At 40.8% G+C, this 21,736-nt stretch overlaps 5 protein-coding genes across 5 annotated transcripts; 3 read left to right on the top strand and 2 right to left on the bottom strand.

The window, feature by feature from the left end:
• On the top strand, window positions 367-2,520 carry LOC109726917. Its single transcript, XM_020256734.1, has 3 exons — window positions 367-517; window positions 632-693; window positions 2,128-2,520. Exons 1-3 carry the CDS (start codon window positions 460-462, stop codon window positions 2,251-2,253), a joined length of 246 nt encoding a protein of 81 aa, XP_020112323.1. The 5' UTR covers window positions 367-459; the 3' UTR covers window positions 2,254-2,520.
• Window positions 2,526-6,232, bottom strand: LOC109726916 (FT-interacting protein 1-like). The gene has a single exon (XM_020256733.1). The coding sequence runs from the start codon at window positions 5,870-5,872 to the stop codon at window positions 2,801-2,803; it is 3,072 nt and encodes a 1,023-aa protein (XP_020112322.1). The 5' UTR covers window positions 5,873-6,232; the 3' UTR covers window positions 2,526-2,800.
• On the bottom strand, window positions 9,856-12,474 carry LOC109727317 (tubulin beta-2 chain). The gene is made up of 3 exons (XM_020257384.1): window positions 11,975-12,474; window positions 11,214-11,483; window positions 9,856-10,926 (listed from the first exon to the last, which is right to left on the bottom strand). Exons 1-3 carry the CDS (start codon window positions 12,366-12,368, stop codon window positions 10,247-10,249), a joined length of 1,344 nt encoding a protein of 447 aa, XP_020112973.1. The 5' UTR covers window positions 12,369-12,474; the 3' UTR covers window positions 9,856-10,246.
• Window positions 13,108-16,351, top strand: LOC109727316 (RNA-binding protein NOB1). The gene is made up of 5 exons (XM_020257383.1): window positions 13,108-13,552; window positions 14,102-15,068; window positions 15,176-15,344; window positions 15,657-15,776; window positions 15,866-16,351. Exons 1-5 carry the CDS (start codon window positions 13,225-13,227, stop codon window positions 16,010-16,012), a joined length of 1,731 nt encoding a protein of 576 aa, XP_020112972.1. The 5' UTR covers window positions 13,108-13,224; the 3' UTR covers window positions 16,013-16,351.
• On the top strand, window positions 16,477-17,739 carry LOC109727318 (nuclear transcription factor Y subunit C-2-like). The gene has a single exon (XM_020257385.1). It carries the CDS (start codon window positions 17,078-17,080, stop codon window positions 17,447-17,449), a length of 372 nt encoding a protein of 123 aa, XP_020112974.1. The 5' UTR covers window positions 16,477-17,077; the 3' UTR covers window positions 17,450-17,739.

Genomic DNA, 21,736 nt, shown 5'->3' with positions numbered 1-21,736 from the left:
TTATGAAAGAGTATTTTTTTCACATTTTCGGAAACTAAACGAAAGTTTCGGAGGTTTGGCCCAACAATTATTTTTTTCAGCAACCAAAAGAATGGTTAGGCTCGACCCAAGAACCCCAGGTATTATCTTCCAAGCATTTAATAAACGTTTTAATCGGTTAAAAATGATGTAGCACAAAACCCTATCTATATTTTAAGCTAAAAAACCACTCTTCACCATAAAAAAAAAAAAGAAAAAAGAAAAAAAGAGATGAAGAGCTAGGATTAGACTCAAAGCCCAATAAATTCGGACTCGAGCCCAAATCCAACTTCGGGTTTGGTCGAATTAGGGGTCTGGGTTCACACGCGACGCGGCGCAACGTTCGATTAGGGTTCCTTTATATTCCTCGAGCTTTAAAAAAAAAGCACGACACGTACAAAGCGGCGTCTAGGGTTTCGAAGAGGGATCGAGAGGAAGAAGATGTCGAAGAAGAACAACCTCGCGAAGAGGAAGAAGCAGCACCAATTCGACCTCCAGAGTACGAAATTTTAATCGTTTAAGCTTTTTTTTTTTTTTTCTTTGTTGTTGCTTTTTTATTCGTTCAATTTGATTGGTTCTCGTCGTGGTTTATGCTTCTGTTGTGGAATCGCAGGAGAGCGAGAGGAGAGGGAGAAGCAGGCGAAGAATCTCCAAGCGAAGAAGTCGAAGATGAAGGTGATCTTCTCTTTCTCTTACTTGTAAACACTAACATCATCGATCTCTCTCTATATATATGTAGTTTTGTTATCTGAGTGGTTTTATTTGATTGTTGTGGTGTGAATTTTAGTTTGGTGGGAAAAAAAAAAGGATTTTTATTATCATCGATCAATATACTAGTAAACGATGGGTACTGAACCATCTTATCATTGGTACTCTTAAGTGTTTCACTGAAGCTGAGCGAGAATTATGAGAGTAACATTGGAGGTTTTGGTGTTTAATGGTGATTGGTAGACACAAACTTCCTATAATTAATGCCTTGCAATCACATGTAAGAGGCAAGATGTGAAATACTCTTGTAATATGATGAAAAGTATGCGAAATATGACTAAAAATGGGAATGGGAATTTTTTTTCTTTTTTATTCTCATAACAATCTTTTCGAGTTTTCTACAATGAGTTCTTTTCCTTTATTTTATGGATTTATTGTAGTTAAAATTGTATATCTTGATCGAAGATGCTGTAGAACTACGCATTTGAAACCACCGGGGAACTCTACATTGTGGATGGCCGATTATACGTGCTTCTCTTTTAGCGGGGTTCATATTAACTTCTATTGTATACCCTGACCGAGACATGCATGTTTTATCTAGGTGTAGTATCGGCGTCAGTGCCCCCAAAATATGCTTGTTTTGTGTTCCATGTAATATATCCTTTGCTGGATTGTGCCAATTTGATGGATAGTTCATGCCTCTGTGTTTCTAGTTGGTGGCAAAACATGTCTGTTGTTGGGGGCTTTTTCTATTATATACGAATGTTTAATTGCATTACGACCACCATGCCGCAAACACCTTGGTTCTGCTTTTTAATGTTTGTGTTATATCCTTATTTTGGATCTCATATGGAAAAGGTTGCGTGACTATTACTAGAAACTTGCTACACATCTCATATATTGATAAGATCATTCGAGTGCTTCTCTCACTACTGTTACCATCAACAATTTTGCCAGATGATTCAGTTTTCGCTGCTTTGTTGCATTTTGTCATGTATGCCAAGAAGGTACTGCCTAAATCTCCTGATTTGTAAGAGCCAACATTTCCAATGTCCTCTATGTAATTACGGAGTTCCAAACCGGAACATTATGTTGTATCTCTTTAACACACTGTCCTTAAACTCATCCGCATGTAGTTTCGCTACGAAACCCTTTGATTTGTCGATTGATGTTATCTCAAGTAAGATACTTCTACGCATAATTCTAGCATGAATTCAGGCTGAGAAACAGCAGAGAATCCTTAACATTTTACTATTTGCCGTAAACAATTTGAGGTATTCCGGACTACATTTTGACATGCTGGCACCTGATGGTTAACATCGAGACTCTACTAAGTTCCATTTTATATTACTTGTGAAATGTGTCGCGCTGAAACGGGTACTTTTTCGTGCCTTGATACAGATAGATAGCGGTAATACGAAGAGGAGAAATGCTGGAAAATTTAAGGTTGGTAAGAAGAAGCTGAAAACCAAGCTATCAGCACTAGCAAAGGCCAAAGCAGCGCAAGCAATGGAGCTCGACAAATAGAACCGGTAGATGGGTGGTGAATGAGCACAAGTTGTTTTTTCACTGCGGTTGCTTGGATTCCGCCGATTTTGATCTTTCGCCGCTGTATAATGATGTACATGCAGTGGCTCTCTTTCTTTTTCCTGTTCAAGTTACCAAGGTTTTTTTTTTTTCATTTTTTTCGTTTAGGCCTTGAAATAGTTGTAATTCGTGAGTTGGCGCGGCAAGTTTTACTTATTGTACTTAAACATAATCTTTAGTGTTGTTTGGACATGTGTTTTAACCTCATTTCTGTGTTAAGACCATTTGCAGAGTCATTAGAATACAGCGAAGTGAAAAGAGGAGGGACGAAATTGCAGTATCGGATAGTGCAGGGACTATTCATACATTTTGCCCAACAGTATATGAAACATCGAAGAAAATGCGTAATTTAGATTTTTAGATAAGAAATAGAGAAATTCTACAAGGAGGATGGTTACAAAGGGTTTGTTTCATAGCATCATTAGAAAGTTGAAACCATCTAAAACAGAACATTAGAGCAAAGCACAACACAACTACAGAACAAATTTCATAGCATGCTATCTATTCTCGCTGGCAGCCGCCGGAAGAAGTTTGCCGGCGCGGAGGGCGTCTTCTGCCGGAACCGCGGGTGCCTCATGGTGTAGAACCCCAGCAGCGCGACCACGACGCGGAGCGGCGTCACGTACGCGACGGCCGCCGCCACGGAGCAGAGCAGCACGAACACCGACGTCGCCCGCGGGTCCCTCCAGCTGATCAGAGCCTGGATCCTCTCCCCCTGCGTCGCGACGTCCCCCACCAGCATCTGCACCTTCCCCGCGACGCACCTCAGCCGGTCGTACCTCTTCTTCACCACCTCCGCCTCTTTGCTCGTCGGGAGCGCATCGAACTCCTCGTCGAGCTCGTCAGGGTCGGCGTTCTCCGCCTGGGAGAGCTTCGTGTTCATGTGTGGAGGGTACTGTGCTCGGTGCCGATAGTTCCAGAGCCCTATGAAGGACATGTACAAGAACGCCGTCGGGAGTATCAGCTCCGGAAAGCACACAAGCATTGTGAACAGAACGTGAACCAGAACGCTCGCGACAGGTTTCGTCCACGTGCATATCGCCTTAAACCACTTCCCGGCCTCGAACAAGCGCGAGAAGACCGACGTCAGCCTGAAGAAGTTTGCTTTGCTCCGCCGCATGCTCCATAAGTGACAGTCGACGTCGGACATGAACTCCACGACTTCTTTTCGTAGCGGCGGCTCCATTCTGCCCAGCCGCGCCGCAAGGATCTGGATGGCGTGGTGGCAGAGCACGTCGATCTGAAATAGCATCAGCGGGCGGACGTAGTGCATCTTCGGAAGCAGGGGCCGCGCGTACATCGACATCATGCCGACGAACGACGTCGAGGAGAACCTTACGGCAAGATGAAGCTCCCCCATCTTTTTCAACCCCGACGGCTGCAGGACGAGAAGCGGGTAGGAATGGGTGTACACGCGACCCGTTTCGAGTGTCGAGAGCCGGATTCGGATCTTTCCGATAACAGCGTCTTGTCCCTCCTTTCCGTCTTTTGAATCTTTTGCATCTTTCTTACCATTTCCCTTCTCGCCAATTTGGCAGTTGTCGAAAACGCCGACCGTTAGGACGGTTGCCGGATCATAGATCTCCCAGGTGTGCTGCTCGTTGAACCGTGGGCACAGGCTGTTGATCATGGTTCGAGTCCGAATCCACTTCTTCCCGTACTTCGCCACGCAGTACGCATCGGTCATGCCCTTTCCATCTTTTGTTTTCATCGGAAGAAGCCCGGTTGCCCCGAGTATGCCGACCTGGAGCACGCCGACAGCCGGCTTCCACAGCTGCTTCGCTGACGGTCTAAAGTCGCTGCTATACTGCGTCGACTCATCTAGCACGTGATATCCTCCCTCCAAGAATACCCGCAAATGAATGCGGCTCGCGGGCTTGTCCTTCTTGGCCTTATCGCCATCGGCAGCGTCCTTCTTCGGTTTATCGGCATCAGCACCATTCGGCTTTTCAAGATTGAACCACCGGCTATGGAATGTCCGGTCATCGACTCGCTTCTCCACCTTAAAAAGCGGAATAGTAACTCGACCGATCACCTCATCTTTATCCAGCTTGACGCGATCTTCAACCGACAGAACTAGCTGATCCTCGAAAGGCTCGGCAGCCACAAACATTATTTCTTCATTCCAGAAATATTTGGATCTCCGCGACTTCATTTTTCTCGTCCTGAAGTGCTGGTCTCCGATCTGCGCCTTGACGAACACCTCCGGAGTGCGGTCCTTGTCGGCTATTTCAATATCTAGCGCCTCGATGATGTTGACTCGCACGTACCAGAGCCTCGGAGCATGGTAGACTTTCGACCGCACATGCGGGCTCGCGGCCACTGAGGCATCTGCGGCTGCATTCGCCACATCGGACTGCCACGCGTCAGGAAAGGCCTCGTCAGCTTGAGTTCCGATCCAGACCGCGAGCATCAGCTCGCCTTTGATTTTCTCTTCCTTCTTGTCATCGAGACGGTACCACTCTGGTGCCAACTGAGAATCCAGCGGAGCTCGCATCGGCACATCATTTATATTGAACCGAACACGCCCAATGTACTCATCCTTCTCTTGCTTCTTATCTTTGATCTGAACTTCGAGGATCGTCGAGTGCATACATTCGTGGGAGAAGGCGAACACCTCATTCCACTCCGGATTCGGTTTCTTCTCAAGCTGCTTTGTGGCGGCCTTAGAGATCCCGAACTTCAACTCAGTGAATGGATCAGTGCTTTCCGGTAGGTCCTTTGCTTTGACAACTCGGACGAAAAGATACTGCATCGGCTCGACAAGATCATACATAGTGCTTGGCTTCTCCGCGTGTATGACTTGGCCACCAACGATCTGTCCGAAGCCGAGGGATGGGTTTGTTTTTTTAAGTGCATATTCAGCCTCTTTCTTCGAGGGTGCCCGTGAGCACATGTTCGCAAATTTCGGTGACTCGCATTTGGATTTTGGCGACTCGCATTTGAATTGGCCTGCATCACGCTTTACTGGCTCTTCACTTGTGGTGACCGGAGGACAATGTTCATGCTGATTGTGGGCCTCTTTTCCAATACTATGAAATGTACGTCTCGGTCCACCTGACCGATCTCGAGCCGGATTAGGCTTAGGGTTTAAGACTTGTTTCTGAGGATGAATTTTCGTAGCAGGATCGATAGCCGGAAGAGGATTTGAAGCTTTGATTGACGGATCAACGGTGAGGAAAACTTTGAGCCCTAGTTCTCCTCTCACACGCGAAAAAAAAATGTTGTTTTCCAACGGATAATGCATCACGGCTGCGTCGGAGGAGGGCACAAAGGAGGTTCCCGCGAGCCGGACTTTGCCGAGAAAGGATCTAGAGTTTCTTTCTGTGTTGATGCTGTAGATAGAAGCTTCAAGAGAAAGGTTGGGGATAGAAGAAGGGTCCGAGATGTTGAAGAAGAAGCGCTCGTTCCACACCGGATTGAGTTCTTTCTCCTTGACGGTGGTGCGGAATTTTTGGCCGTTGAATTCAAGCTCGACGTGAGGGTTCGAAGAGCCCTTCTCCTTGGGCATGAGATTGTACGCATTGATCACTTCGACACCGAGCTTGTAACTACCCATTCTTGACGAACGTAACCTTTTTCAACTCAGTTGAAGGACGAACTAACAAATAAGGAGTTCTACGTCACATGGGATAGAAAAATCAGTGTTTAGAACAACAAATTAGGAAACATTATACTCAGAAAGCAAATTCTGGAGCACAACCAATGAAGAAGAGCACAACTAATGAAGAAACTCAGTTATCTGATGGTTTCAGAAACAAATTTGACCACCACAAATAACTAAATAGAGACCCAAAATAGAAAGATAAGCATTGCACATTGAATGCAGAAGATTCTTGTGAGCCTTCCATAAATTCAAAAGTAGTCTAAGCTTCACATTATTTAATTCCATAATGCTATTACAAAACTGAAATAGAATTTTTAGTAATAAAACAAAGGGAGGAGAACTTGTAATAATAAAACAATAATGTGATTGAATTGGCTCCATAAGTTTCAGTACTTTGAAATGCTTTGAGATTTAACTAACAGGAAAACTAATATTAGCTTCATCTAATTTCCTTTAAATTGAGTAAGAATTGAAATAATAGAACTATTAACAAGATCAAAATGGTTGAAAATATCCTAATAAGGATCTCATAACTAGGTAACTCAGAAATTGCAAGCAAGGCAACTTAAGATATATATTATAAATAAAAAGGTATAAAACTCTTTTTAAGGTGGAATAGTTTTGGACTTTAACTTGTGGTATAAAATATAGACATTTAAAACAAGAGATATTTGTCCTAACCTAGAGTTTTGCAAATTTCTCAAACTAAAACACATAGCAGAACATGTGAAGTATGACCATCATGAAAAAGATCGAAAAAGAATTAATCATACATGTTAAAGTTAATGAACAACAACACTAATGTTATCTAATTAAAAGTCAACTGTACCATCTAGAAAGAATTTCCGAAAGCCGGGGACTCGGTCAACGCAAAAGGGGAGTCTAGGTCAACACACTTCAGCTCAAAATTTTTTTAGGGCATCAATTTGGATTATTCATCTTGTTTCAACTAATGGCACTTATTTGGCTCAAGTCAACTACTGCCAGGAAGGATTAGGTAGCAACTTACTAATTATTTCGAGGTTTTTGAGTCCCTCGAGCAATTTGAACTTCAAAAATCCTTGAATTTTATTTGTTTGTTGATGCCTTGATGCTCATTAAGGTTAAAACCTCTGCACCAACAAAAATTTAGCGGGATTGTCTCTAGTGTGAGAGAGTCACATCCGTTATTTATCTGCTTTAAGATTCGTGCTGATTTACGTGATGAACCGTAGATATGGCGGTCTAATATTGAGGACCGAGGACCGTCCTCATCAAAATTTTATCCGTCTCTGTACTATCCCGATATCGGGACTCGATCTGTGCACATTGTACATAAACATTTTAGTCGTAAACTTCTTTGTACATTTCACTACAGTTCTCGACTGGCAAATAAAAATCCAACTTTTATCGTAAAACGATCTTCTAAGCCTGTTTTAAGCAAACTAAAATATTTGAGCATTTAACGGGGGCTTAATTATTTGTAATACATGCAAAATATTTAACAACTAAAAGGTGATACCCATATATTTTGCCCTAATCATTGATCATAGAATTTTCGAAATGCCTAACTTATGTGGAGTACTTGGACAATGGGTCATTTGAAAAATAAAAAAATCTACATTTAACTTTATTTAGTGAAATAATCAAATTCAAACTATCACAACATGCCCAATTTCATAAGCATACTAATTACTAAGAATACTAAATTCTCAGTGATCAAAAAACCAAAAAAAGCCAAAAACCCTAGCTAGCTTCATCATCATATCATCATCATCATCATATACACGAAAGATCATCAAATCTCTCTCTATTTAGAGATCAAAACAAAGCTAAAAAACAGTTGAATTAATCAAAATTAGACGAAAATCGGATCAAATTGCACTGTTTAGTTCCTCACCTTTCGGAGCTCAATTATCGACTTAGCACCCTCGATTCCCCCCAAATTCTAGCTCAATCGAAACCCTAGTTTTGGGAAATGAGAGCTCGGGATCGAAGCTTCGATCGATCGATCGCCATTGCCGTTGACGAGAGCTCTCGCTTCGCTCGATTCCTTTTCCTTCCCCGTTTCTACTTCGTCTCCCGCGCTTCTCGCTCTCTAATTTATAGAGTTAGGTTGATTTTTTTAAAAAAATAAAAATAGAAAAAAAAAAAAAACAAAATGTAATAAAACCGCCTCAACTATACTCCTTTTAAAAAAAGGCCCTTATTTGATTGAAAATGTTATAAAATTTAATAACTTTGTTAGCTGGTGGTAAATAAAAAAAGGTTGATGGAGCAATTTCAATAACCTTTATAGTTGAGGGGTCTCCATACATTTTAACCATAATAATTTTTTTAAAAAAATTTATTAAGCACGTCAAATACTCGATGGAATTTCGCAACGTTTTAAAAATAATAATAAAATTAAAAGATGGTGGTAACATACTCGTTGAAACGTCTCGGGCATATGGAGAATCATTGACCGTTAAATTTAAATCCAAGGGGGGTGGGCCCACGGAATGAACGGGGATGCGGTGGGTACGCAATATTTACCTGCACCAGGTGCATCCTCACATCTCATGCACCACGCTCCATATTTTGTGATTTTTCGAGAAATTAATATTTTGTGATAAATGCTTCACAAAATTTGGAGACTTAATCAACCTAATGACTCAAGTAAACGAGTAAACTTATGTTTAGCTTTTATTTGATTAACGATTTATTTTAAAATCCGACATAATGATTTTTTAACATAACTATAAAATTTGTGCAGCTTATTTTAACTTTTTAAGTTCAAATTGCTACATATAGTTCGAAAAAAAGGGTTTAGCAATTTGAACTATATGTAGCAATTTGAAATAAAAACAAAAAAAAAAAGTTCAAAGGGTTCTAACACACATTTCCTTCTTTTTTTTTTTTTTGGAATCTAAAATTCGACTAGAAAGAAATTGGTGGATTTGTCGTTTTCATGCTGAAATATAATATAAAATCCGAGATCCAACCTGGAATTTTCCGACCTAGCCCAACTAACACTGACACCTTAAAACATTTTTTAGCCTTGTATAATTTGTAAATTCAATATTTTACATTTTAAAAAATCAAAATAGTAGATTCCTTTTCCTATAATAGGAAAAATTCTAAAATGCAACGGGTATATTAGTGACGTGGCGTAATAAACCAATCAAATTAATCCTTTTAAAAATATATGTCCCATCATGTTTGTAAAAAAAAATTTTTATTGTTACTTTTGTTTAAAAAGAAGGAATGTGATTGGCTTGTTATTGATGACATGGTGCAAGTGTGACAGTGTAGATTCCTTTTCCTATAATAGGGGGTAAAAGTTTCTTCTTATAAAGTTACACCACATATGATCATAGAGGTATATGCTTCTCCATTCCATAGTTAGACTACAAAAATTACAACTTAAACCGAATTGGCGCAGTTTGCGTAGCATGTTATCGCTTGCGAAAAGCTAATGAATAATGTTTACTTATCATAGAATCTAGAGTTTTTTCATGCTTTTTATAATTAAAGTAATTTTTGACCTTAAATAACAAGGTATCGGAGTTAGAACTATCTCTGCTGCCACTGTTTAGAATAGTTAATTTATTCTTTCTTCTTATATTTATAATTTCAGTTTGAATTCTCTTAAACAATGCTTATGATCGAACTATTCTTTCAAAGAATATAATTTCTCTTTAAAGACAATACCTCCTAAATTATTATAATAATAATCATAACAATTGACTATCACAACAAGATAAGAATTGGTGGTCACACTCCCATTATCTATATTATAGATGACATTCTAAGCATTTTAATTATCTATTTTTTAAAAAAAGTCTAAACTAAAAAATATAATCTTTATGAGGATAAACAATGAGATAATCCCATGGACAAGGTCACCAATTCCACTATTCATGTTCAAACAGGTTTTGCAATGTGAGTATACAAATCACAAAGTGCACAATAACTAAAGCAAAACAAGATAACCCACCAAAATTAAAGGTTTGATCATGATGAATACAGATGATTGCAGTTCACAATTTAAACTTTGCAGATACTACTAATTCGACGCTAACTAAATTTAAATTCGAAAAGGATCTTCAGAGCACAACAGTTACCAACAACAATCAAACTAAAGGACTCGGCAATACTACATTCGGCGAATTCGAAGATGTGTTGCACAGGTTAGCTCCAGCACAAACTAAACTATGAAAGCAACAAAACATTGCTTGCGCCGGTTAAGGAAGGAATACGCCTAATTCGCCAAGTACTAGTCTTAAGCAAAAAACAAATTTAAGATGTTCGAAACAAGCATGGATCCTAAACAAGCAGAGTTTGTTTGTAACAAATGAGAGCAAATTAAGCCTCTTCGTAATCACCTTCCTCCTCGTCCGCGTACTCGCCCTCCTCGTCGGCGGTCGCATCCTGGTATTGCTGGTATTCCGATACCAGATCATTCATGTTGCTCTCCGCCTCGGTGAACTCCATTTCGTCCATCCCTTCGCCCGTGTACCAATGCAAGAAGGCCTTTCGCCTGAACATGGCCGTGAACTGCTCACTGACCCTGCGGAACATCTCCTGGATCGAGGTCGAGTTCCCGATGAACGTCGAGGCCATCTTCAGTCCCGTCGGGGGGATGTCGCAGACGGTGGACTTGACATTGTTGGGGATCCACTCCACGAAGTAGGACGAGTTCTTGTTCTGGACGTTGAGCATCTGCTCGTCCACTTCCTTGGTGCTCATCTTGCCGCGGAACATGGCGGAGGCGGTGAGGTAGCGGCCGTGGCGGGGGTCGGCGGCGCACATCATGTTCTTGGCGTCCCACATCTGCTGGGTCAGCTCAGGGACGGTGAGGGCCCGGTACTGCTGCGACCCGCGGGAGGTGAGCGGGGCGAACCCCACCATGAAGAAGTGGAGGCGGGGGAAGGGGATGAGGTTGACGGCGAGCTTGCGGAGGTCGGAGTTCAGCTGGCCCGGGAAGCGGAGGCAGCAGGTCACCCCGCTCATCGTCGCCGATATCAGGTGATTAAGATCACCAACTGAAAATGCACATCATTCACACAAGCATCATCAGTATTTACGGAATTCGCTAGTGCTTCGAAAAAGCCGCTACTTGACTAGAGTTGTTCAATGAACATTAAGTGCAAGAATTTAAGTGCCATGACACAGAGTCGTACCGAAAATTTGCCAACACAGTATAACATGGTGCGTGTTGAAAATTTGCCAATATCTAGTTGACACAGTATGATACGATGGATACGGCTCATACTGATGGAAACTTAAATCTTTGATTAAAAGCATCGAAGTAAACAGAAGATGTGCTTACAACTAGGAGTGGTGAGCTTGAGAGTGCGGAAGCAAATGTCGTAGAGGGCTTCATTGTCGAGCACCATGCACTCGTCAGCATTCTCGACCAGCTGGTGAACGGAGAGCGTGGCGTTGTAAGGCTCGACGACCGTGTCGGAGACCTTCGGGGAGGGGAAGACGGAGAAGGTGAGCATCATGCGGTCCGGGTACTCCTCCCTTATCTTCGAGATGAGCAGCGTGCCCATGCCGGATCCCGTTCCGCCGCCTAAAGAGTGGCAAACCTGGAACCCTGAAAATTTAGGCCAAGCAAATAGTTAGCAATGAAAAAACTAAGCAACAATTCACGAAAACCAAATAAGTTGGAACTAGAATAATAATAATGTGAAGAGGAATAGGGTCATGTAACAAGGCAAATAGTGATCTTTATTGAGAACAATGAATCCCCTCTAATTATAGAAATAAGCATTAGGCCTGAAATATAGAAGCACCACCCAAATGAAATGAAATGTGCAGTCACTTATGAAACATCAAAAATAGAATTAAAACTTGAAATTCTAACCCAAGATCAAAATCTAACTATAAATTTGAAAAATTAAATCTAAATTTAAATTTTGAATTTCAATCCGAACAAAAATTAACCTGCAAAAAATAGATTGGGGACCGAGGGAGGAATTTTCACATGAACAATACAAAGAGAGAGAAGAAAAAGAAAAATCAACAAACAAGCATGAATGAAGAGAAAAAAAAGAGAAAGAGAGAAAATTGGGGGAAAAATCTCACCCTGCAAACAGTCACAGTTCTCGGCCTCCTTCCTCACGACGTCGAGGACGGAGTCGATGAGCTCGGCACCCTCGGTGTAGTGCCCCTTAGCCCAGTTGTTCCCGGCCCCGGATTGGCCGAAGACGAAGTTGTCGGGCCTGAAGATCTGGCCGTAGGTCCCGGATCGGACGCTGTCCATGGTGCCGGGCTCCAGATCCATGAGCACCGCGCGGGGCACGAAGCGGCCGCAGCTCGCCTCGTTGTAGTACACGTTGATCCGCTCGAGCTGGAGCTCGGAGTCGCCCTGGTACCTCCCCGTCGCGTCGATCCCGTGCTCCGCGCACACCACCTCCCAGAACTTGGCCCCGATCTGGTTCCCGCATTGCCCCCCCTGGATGTGCAGGATCTCTCGCATCTCGTCGCCGATCGAGCCCTCGGTGAGGGTTTTGAGGAGGCGGAGATCAAAGATCGGAGATGAGAGATCGGAGAGTGTAGGTGAAATGGAGAATGGGGGAGAAGCGAGAGGAGACGCTAGGGTTTTATAAAAGGAAGGGTCGGGGAAGAGAACGGTCGTTAACGGCGCTAGGTTACTGTCAGAGTGGAGAAATTATTAGCTGCACCCGGTGTATAGGTATATCTCTCATACATCTCATCCTAAAATCGAAACTGTAATAAGATATTAAAAAGGCTTATAATTCGCAAATTATGAGATTAAGACATCTTTCTATTTGTATACCTTTAACTTTAGTAACAGGTTTTAAAATTTAAAATATATTTGAAGATAGTGCATATTATAATTCTTTTTTTTTTAATGATTTATCATCAAATTTGCCTGGGTGCATCGAGGCGTACGGATACACATGGAGCAGGCAATAATTTCTAGGTGAGAGGGGCGGCGTGGTTTTGGGCGACGGCGTTTAGTGGTGAACGTTATTACGTTAACGGACGTTTTTGGGGTTGTGGAGCGGAGGGAATTCGAATTTTGAAATTGAGATTTTTGAATTTTGAACGGTCGGGAGGGAGCGAGCGCTCGCAACCCTAATTCGTGCGTCACGTGCTGGGCACGTGGGCCTAATTTCACGAGCCCAGCATTTTGGGCCGAGGCCAATTACGGCCCAGTTTTTGGATTTTTTGGGGGCAACTCGTGAAACAAAAACCCTAACTAGGTCGAAAGCGTCGGAGCATCCATCGTTTCCCCTCCACATCCACCTCTCGAGAAACCCTAGCCCCTCCTAAACCTCCTACGAGCTCCTACATCACCACGATCTCCAATGGAGGTGGCGGCGGCGGAGACGGCGACGGCGGAGACGGCGACGGCGCCATGTTGGAGCGCGGTTGTGCGGAATCGCGCGACGGAGCCCCAGGAGCCGGTCCCGAGCCGCGTCTTCGGGAGCTTCAACTCGAGCAAGGGGATCGCGGTGGCGGTGGTGGACGCGAACGCGATCATCCATGGCGACAAGCTCGCGGGATCCGCGGACAAGTTCGTCTCGGTGGCGGAGGTGTTGGAGGAGGTGCGCGACCCCGTATCGCGCCAAAGGCTCTCCTTTTTGCCCTTCCCCATCGAGACCATGGATCCGTCCCCGGAGTTCATCAAGAAAGGTGAGAATTACGAATTGGTGATTAGAGACTACAGTGGTTTAGCTTTTTGCAAGGTTTGATTACTTATACTGTTCTGTATTTGATTTCATGAATCAAGTATTAGGTTTTGATTTATAGCATCAATAACCATGTTGGTTGAAATCTTGGTATTTAGAGAATTGCTGTTGTTGCTTAAGCTGTAATTGGCATTATATAGCGTCAAATTGTAGCTTTTTTGTCTATTTTTTTTCACTTTAGTGTTATGTGGACTTAAAGTTTACTTCAAATTTGTTAAGTTTGTGCTTTCCGATATTGCTTATGTACTGTAATCTGAAGACTGAAACCTAAGTTCCTGATTATTCACGCCACATGATGCGATTGTGCAGCGAAAAATTAAATTTTGTAAATGGTGTTTGATACCGATTTTGATATTCTGTATCTTTATTATTTGTTATGATTTAAGGTTTGTTCTGATTTTGGATTAACTGATTGAGGGCTTGTGGTTTATTTTACCATTATGCGTAGCTTGTGGAACAGTTCAACTTACATATATGCTGTTCGTTTTCACAGTGGTTAAGTTTGCGAGGGAGACAGGAGACCTGCACACCCTCTCTGATGTGGATATTAAGATCATTGCTTTAGCTTACATGTTAGAAGCACAGATTCATGGAACTAGCCATTTAAGAGAACAACCTCCGCCACTTCGTGTGGTAAATGTCAAAAATCTAGCTGAGGCTGATATGCCCGGTTGGGGTTCGAATGTGCCTAATCTGGCAGAGTGGGAAGCTCTTGAGCAGATATCGGAGGGTGGGGAAAATCATGGTTCTCGAATACTCCCATTAAAGGATCTTAACAATCAAGCTATTCCTGCTTCTAATAGTGCTCCCAGCACTGATGAACATGATGGAGGGCATCGAAATTTGGGTAGGCCTGGGCTGTTCACTGCTCCGAAAAAAGAGGTCAAAATAGAGGGTAAAAAGATGGTGGCTGATGGAATAGATGCTTCTCAGGGGGAGGATACTGAAAACTCGAATGATTGGCTTCCTTCCGTTAGTCGGAGCACGCATAGAAGGTTCTTGAGAAGGAAGGCAAGGCGCGAATTGTTAGCATCTCGGGAAACTAGCGAGCTTGGCGAATGTGAAAATCGAGAGGAAAAGTCTTGTGATGAGAGGCATGCTGAACATGATGTACCGGTGGAGGATAAAATTGAAAAGTTAAATATTTCCGATGAAGAGGAAGAGAATGAATTAAATGTGGTTGAGAGCGGACTAGGCCATGTGGATCCTGCTGGTGAGGGAGATGACAATATTACCTGTGATGAGGAACTGGATGGCGTCGAGATAAGTAGTCAGACTGATGAGAGCACTGCAACTTCTTTGATGGATGATGGTAGCAGTGAGCAGAGCTGGATGCTGAGGTCCCTATCCGACTCAACTGTGGCTTGTGTGACTAGTGATTACGCCATGCAAAATGTTATTCTACAAATTGGTCTTCGATTATTAGCACCGGGCGGTATGCAGATTCGGCAATTGCACAGGTATACCAACATCAAAACTACCATGTTTCATCTTTGCCTTTGCTAATCGTATTCCTTTTTCCAAGTGTACCAGAAGATTTCTTAATTGAGTTATTTATGTGCCGTAGGTGGGTTCTAAAATGTCATGCCTGCAACAAAGTGACTCAAGAAATCGGGAGAATATTTTGTCCTAAATGTGGCAATGGTGGAACTCTACGAAAAGTATCTGTTACGGTTGGCGAAAATGGTATTGTTTTGGCTGCACGTAAGCAACGTTTTATTCTTCGAGGGACGAAAGTAAGCCCTGTATTTTGTATTTCAAATGCTTGTCTGTTAATGTTCAATTTGCATGAATCTGTTTCTCTTTCTTTTATTTTTCTTACATCTTGTATTTCAATAACCATGTTGAAGTTACATTTCTACATCACAAAGGTGGGTCTTATTGCTAAGTTAATGGTTTTGGGTTTATACCTGTCCTTTCTCATTTTTGACCTAAACCTGCCGCAACCTTGCACAATCCTGAAGTGTATTTTCAGCTGAATTTGCTATTTATTTTATTCTTCATTTTGCTTTGTCTAGCCTCTCATTACTGTTATCTTTTATGCCCAGTTTTCCCTTCCCTTGCCTCAAGGTGGAAGAGAAGCCATCACCAAGAACCTCATTCTGCGAGAAGATCAGCTCCCTCACAAGCTTCTGTACCCTAAGTCGAAAAAGAAATCGAGCAAGCAGGTTATTTTCTCCCCATGAGTTGTTCTTGTTCTGCCTACATGGATGCATGTAAATAATGTTATACTAATTCGGTCTCTGTGTTCTTTCAGGATCTGGAATTTCTTGGTGCGGATGATATATTTTCCCACGCCGGTGAAAGGAGGGCTCCACTGAAGCCTCCCGTGAGACAAGCACTTGCACTTTACGGCGGGAAAAGAAACCCTAACGATAACCATTATTCTCGGCGTAAGCACTAGAAGACTACACTGGAAACCGTAAGCAGTTGCTTGCTCCGACGCTGTCAAAAGAAAGATTGAAGCTATTTTTGCCACATGGAAGCTGATAAGATTAACTGCTCGCAAAGCTCATTGTGGTATTATGAAGAATTTTTTTTTTTCGACCGTTTAGAGTTTTCCAAATTTTGGGTTTTTTGCCTTTCTTGTTAAAATCATTTTGTCAGTTCCTTTCTGAGGTGCAATTTTAGAATCTTTGAGATTGTGTAATCTTAGAGTGTGCAGGAGCTAAAACTCTAAAACTCAGTGTTATCAGTTGGATGGTTTGTATGGAACCAATGAAGAATTGCTACATTACACAAATATCAGAGGCATTAAAAAAAGAAAAAAAAAAATCAGAGTCAAAAAAGTGTACATGGTAATTGGCTGTGTGGGCATTAGATCATTGCCAATGTAAGCATTGATATATAAATACTATATTTCATTATTTTTCCAAAATTGGCCAATTTGTTGGCATATTAGTGTGCCCACAAGACTCTTTTGTTGCACCATGTGGCTTTAGACAATGTTTAGTTTCAAGTATTTGAGTTGAGTATTATTTGAGAAGCTGCTTGATACGTAGGTAAGCCAAGACCAGGTACATTCGCCAAAAAAAAAAAAAANAAAAAAAAAAAACAAAAAAAAAAAACAAAAAAAAGAAACATTGAGAGCCAATATTTTGCACCATATTTATTGTCATACACTATACACTTGCAACTTAGGGAATGACCCTTTCTATTTTTCAATTACAACCTACAAACCACTTAATTTTCTATGTATATATAAAATCTCATATAGTAAAACAAATCCCATAAATATTTTTATGTACTTCAATCAATAAATCCACATGTAATGTACAACTTATTCAACCACTCATATCTTTCTTTTTTGTCACCACTCCATGATATTAATTTATTTACATGCCGGCCCTGCAATCCATTTTTGGCCGGCATTCTCTCTACTATTAATTAACCACCAAATCATTCACTTTCATGCACACAAGTAGTGTACTTTTTCTCAGACCAAACAGTAACAATTTGCGAGATCGCGATGCGGCAGGCGGGCGCGTACTCGGGTTTGCTGTCCGGCGGCATCGGCGCCCGGACCGGCCCGCACTCTCTGCCGCTCGCGAGGATAAAGAAGATAATGAAGCGGTCGGCGTCGGGGTCGACGGCGGCGGGGGACGAGGTGCGGATGATATCCGGCGAGGCGCCGATTGTGTTCTCCAAGGCCTGCGAGCTCTTCGTCGAGGAGCTCACGCGGCGGGCGTGGGCCGTCACGGTCCGCGGGAAGCGGCGGACCCTCCACAAGGACGACGTGGCCGCCGCCATCGCCGCCACCGACATATTCGACTTTCTCGTCGAGCTGGTCTCAGAGTCTAACGGCAACAGCAGCGGCGGCAGCGGGCGGGTTCTGTCGTGAGGTGACCTGCCTCATGACAATTAGTAATTCAGGTGCAGTGCGTACTAACAAAATAAATTTTAAAGCTTAATCTCAATTATTTATCACTCTTTAAATAGAAAGAACGATAGATCATCACACGAATGATTAGTGAGGTTTCAAACCACGATATAATGTGAATTAGTGATGAACGACTAAGATCGGGCCTTTAATGTTTAATTTATTAGTGTGTCCTTCGTCATCGTAAGCAAGACACATTATCTTTGGAATGTATTTACTTTGGTTGTAGCATACAAAGAATATGAAGATAATAATAGTATGTTGAATTTGATTTTGCTAATCTTAGCGCGTTAATGATGATAATACATTGGGTGTTCATGATGTTTAATTATACAGAATTAAATAATTGCATCGAACAGTTTGGGTCCGCCAAAAAAGGTTTGAACTTTGTCAAATTAACTTGAAATTTTACGAAAAAATTAAACATTAGTAAATTACAAACTCATAGATAATTACTTCATTCGTCAGTAGTAAACTCATGGATAATGATAAACTCATGGATCATGCTATCAAACTTCGTTCAATAAACAATTTACGCACTTTGAGATTGCATTACATTCTATAAAACGCAATGATCGCGAGGATTAACAACTAATCTGCGCCGAGAAGCATTGAAAGATCACATCCTCCCTTCCCCCTCTCTCGTAGACCAGTTTGCGTCATCTGAGCCGTCGATCTCATCTACTCATTCACCTCGTCACCACATCTTGATTCTAATGTACATATCCATATATACCAACCCAAAAAAAAAAAAAAAAAAGATCCACTCAATTGTAGCTCAATAATCACAAGCCCTTGTAACACAACGGTAACTATTTGTGTTGTGTAGGTTAGGTAAGTGTTGGTATTAATTTGCTAGTTGGACTACATACAATGTACCACGGATGGCTAGGAATTTGTGTATAGATGTCGGCGTTTGTATAGGAGTCGGCGCCGATTCCTATTATAAATGTCAGTTTACATGTTTTGGCCTTTTTACCTTTTTGTTTTATATATAATATATATATATATATATATATATATATATATATTTTTTCGTTTTCCTGGGAAAGGGCTTCTTCGTTTTTACTGTTTGTGTAGAGAGAGAAAGAGAGAGAGAGGGAATCTACTGAAACATATGATTTTTTCAGTAACGAATAGCAAAACACTCCGTCATATTATAAAATAACTAATCAAAATGGTACAGATATATTGTAAAGATTAGATGATAAAATTTGGAATTTTCAAAAGTTCCGATTAGATACGGCCCATTGAAAGAATGATATTCTCATCTAAGCCCATTTAAGTAGCCCTGATCAAGTAACAATCAACTCATGCTTTTCTTTGGTTCCTAAGTAGAGTAGATCCAAACTAAAGAAACTCACTAATATTCAAGCTAAAAGTGATTTTTTTTTTGAGAGAGAGAGAGATAGGTAGCAAGCTATCCGCTTCGTTTATTTCATTTAAAAATAAACTTAACTGGAAATGTGAATCAACTAGGATTCGAACTTGTGACTTCAGGTACCAACTAGGGGTGGCAATCCAGCTCGCTGTTCGCGAGCCCGCTCGTGTTCGACTCGAAATGAGTTTGAGATCGAATCGTTTGTTTAGCAAACAAGCCGAATTTTTCGGCTCGTTTAATAAACGAGCCAAACACGAGCTAGAGTCAACTCGCTCGCGTTCGGCTCGATAACAACTCGAATACATATATTTTATATTTATATAATTTATTTAATTTATATTTTTATATATAAATAAATAATTATATATAATATATTTTTTTTATTTTATTTTTAGCAAAATAAAAATATAAATCCGAGCTTAATTATAAAAAGACTCATTTATATGTAAAGTTTCAACTATTAGATCAAAGTCTAATGAATAAGATTTTATAAATTTATTTTTTATGAGCCAGCTCTTGTTCGGCTCGAAATAAACTCGAGATCGAATCACAGTGAACACGAACAAGCCCTAACTCGCTCGTGTTCGGCTCGTTTACACCCCTAGTACGAATCACCAAGCCCTTTGCCGCTTGCTCTAGGAACAATCGGTTGAAGCTAAAAGTGATTTTGAAGAATAAAAATTACTAGTTTGGTTTGTACTCAATTATGAAAACCAAAGTGAAACTGAAAAGATAATATTGTTTATATGATAATGGTAGGTCAAAAGTGGTAGGTAAAAAGTGCATGGCATCTCCACATTTACTCTCTCACTCAAATCCTTCAAACAAGTGCAATGATAGTTCTTGCAGAAAAATGTCGTATGTACTGTTGTACATTTTACACCACATCGATTCAAATAATATTAAAAAGCTATTAATTATAAATTAATTTGTTTCATGCTTAATATTAAAATATAATATGCGTGTGAAAGTTTTTTGACAAATATATTTCAGTAAAAAAATAGGGTAAATTTTACCAAGTGGGAAAGTTTGGCACGGATCGAATCAGTTGGCTCCACCTATAACATTTCTTTAAAAATCACACTTAGAGATACTCAGACTAATCAAGATACTAAAGTAGGCTCAAAAATATACTCATACTTTAATATATTTGTAATCCAGAATACCTGCCGTGTGTGATGATCTAGTCCAAATAACGATCCAAAATATTTAAACCTAACTTTTCTTTTTTTTTTGAGAGAGATAGGTAGCACGTCACTCGCTTCGTTTATTTTATTTAGAAATAAACTTAGCTGGAAATATGAATCAACTAAGATTCGAACTTGGGTCTCGGGTATCAACCACCAAACCTAACTTATTAATATCAATATACTAGTCATATATAAATGTCTGATGCTCTCTCATAATATCTGATCTGAAACTACTACGACATGATATAGAATAAAAAAAAAAACTTCAAATATTATTCTTGTAGTTTCACACTTTCTATTGTAGTACCTTGTATTTTAACATACATCAATTTAGCACCCCGAGCTTTTTTTTTTTCTTTTTATTATTCCCTCCACTAATTTTTTTTAGTTAGATCATTGATAAAGTTAAAATAAAAAAGTACTAAAGTGAATATTCAATAAGCCTACATGGAGTATCTCAAGTTTTTTTTGTATATAATTTAACAAAATGTTAATGGAAGAACTGCCGAAAAGAAAAAAAAATAAAACCACGGGATTCTAAATTGATACACTTTAAATCACATAATACTAAAATAAGAAGCGCTAAACTACAGAGGTGGCATTTGAAGTTTACCTTAGGCTAAATTATATAAAACTCTCCTATCAAAATTCGAATTTTCACTTTTCCCTTCCTGTCATTTAAAAACTTACACTTTACCCCCTTGTAAAATAAAAAATGTGCACTTCATCCCCTACCGTTAGTGATCCGTTAGGGTTCCGTTAAAAAATATTTTTTTAACCAAAAATACCCATCCATCCTCTTCCCTGTTGCTTCACCTCCCTCCGCCTCGCCGTCGCCTTGCCGCCTCACCCTCCTCCACTGCCTCACTCTCACCCTCACCCTCGTCCACATCCTCTTCGCCTTTCTCCACCGCTCGCCCTCACACGCCTCTGTATCCATGCCCACTCCGATCTCCTTCCTATCGTCGCCGCAATGGGGGGCAACGCGAGTACAGGAAGAGCGAGCGAGCATGTGGAAGAAAATGGAGTCGAAGCTGCGATTGAGCGAGGCGCGAAGAGCGGAAGACGAATGGCGATGGCTCAGCGAGGTTGGGAGAGAAGACGAAGATGGTGAGAGGCATTTTGGTCATTTTGTCACAGTGTACCCCCTGTGAACATTTCTCATTTTTCAAGAGGGTAAAATATAAATTTTTAAATGACAGAAGGAAAAAAGAAAAAATGGGTATTGACAAAGAATTTTCTGTAATTTGGCATTTACCTTGTAATAAAGTAAGATAGGCAACCGATATATTTGTTACGCATTATAATTGCCACATGATAGGGCANACTCACATCTTTGTGGGGCACATTAAATTGCGACACTTTTGTTTATAGCAAAATAATTAATAAATTATTAGTCATTAATTATCTTAGAGACAAAGAATTTTCTGTAATTTGGCATTTACCTTGTAATAAAGTAAGATAGGCAACCGATATATTTGTTACGCATTATAATTGCCACATGATAGGGCACTACAAACTTTGTCTCTAAGATAATTAATGACTAATAATTTATTAATTATTTTGCTATAAACAAAAGTGTCGCAATTTAATGTGCCCCACAAAGATGTGAGTGGGAGGTGATGCATTGAGTTAGTAAGATCACGTTTCTAATTCATTGCGATACGCGGAACGCGC

This window comes from Ananas comosus, linkage group 22 (genome assembly GCF_001540865.1).
Source record: "Ananas comosus cultivar F153 linkage group 22, ASM154086v1, whole genome shotgun sequence".
In the NCBI taxonomy this organism is placed as follows: domain Eukaryota; kingdom Viridiplantae; phylum Streptophyta; class Magnoliopsida; order Poales; family Bromeliaceae; genus Ananas; species Ananas comosus.
The sequence above is the reverse complement of the archived record's forward strand: the minus strand, read 5'-3'. Positions and strand labels throughout refer to the sequence as shown.

Coding starts and splice junctions, on each gene's coding strand:
- LOC109726917 (XM_020256734.1), top strand. CDS start 460: ATGTCGAAGAAGAACAACCTCGCGAAGAGGAAGAAGCAGCACCAATTC. Junction 518..631: donor GCACCAATTCGACCTCCAGA/GTACGAAATTTT, acceptor GTGGAATCGCAG/GAGAGCGAGAGGAGAGGGAG. Junction 694..2,127: donor CGAAGAAGTCGAAGATGAAG/GTGATCTTCTCT, acceptor GCCTTGATACAG/ATAGATAGCGGTAATACGAA.
- LOC109726916 (XM_020256733.1), bottom strand. CDS start 5,872: ATGGGTAGTTACAAGCTCGGTGTCGAAGTGATCAATGCGTACAATCTC.
- LOC109727317 (XM_020257384.1), bottom strand. CDS start 12,368: ATGCGAGAGATCCTGCACATCCAGGGGGGGCAATGCGGGAACCAGATC. Junction 11,484..11,974: donor GAACTGTGACTGTTTGCAGG/GTGAGATTTTTC, acceptor CTAAATTTTCAG/GGTTCCAGGTTTGCCACTCT. Junction 10,927..11,213: donor CAAGCTCACCACTCCTAGTT/GTAAGCACATCT, acceptor GTGCATTTTCAG/TTGGTGATCTTAATCACCTG.
- LOC109727316 (XM_020257383.1), top strand. CDS start 13,225: ATGGAGGTGGCGGCGGCGGAGACGGCGACGGCGGAGACGGCGACGGCG. Junction 13,553..14,101: donor CCCGGAGTTCATCAAGAAAG/GTGAGAATTACG, acceptor TCGTTTTCACAG/TGGTTAAGTTTGCGAGGGAG. Junction 15,345..15,656: donor TTATTCTTCGAGGGACGAAA/GTAAGCCCTGTA, acceptor TTTTATGCCCAG/TTTTCCCTTCCCTTGCCTCA.
- LOC109727318 (XM_020257385.1), top strand. CDS start 17,078: ATGCGGCAGGCGGGCGCGTACTCGGGTTTGCTGTCCGGCGGCATCGGC.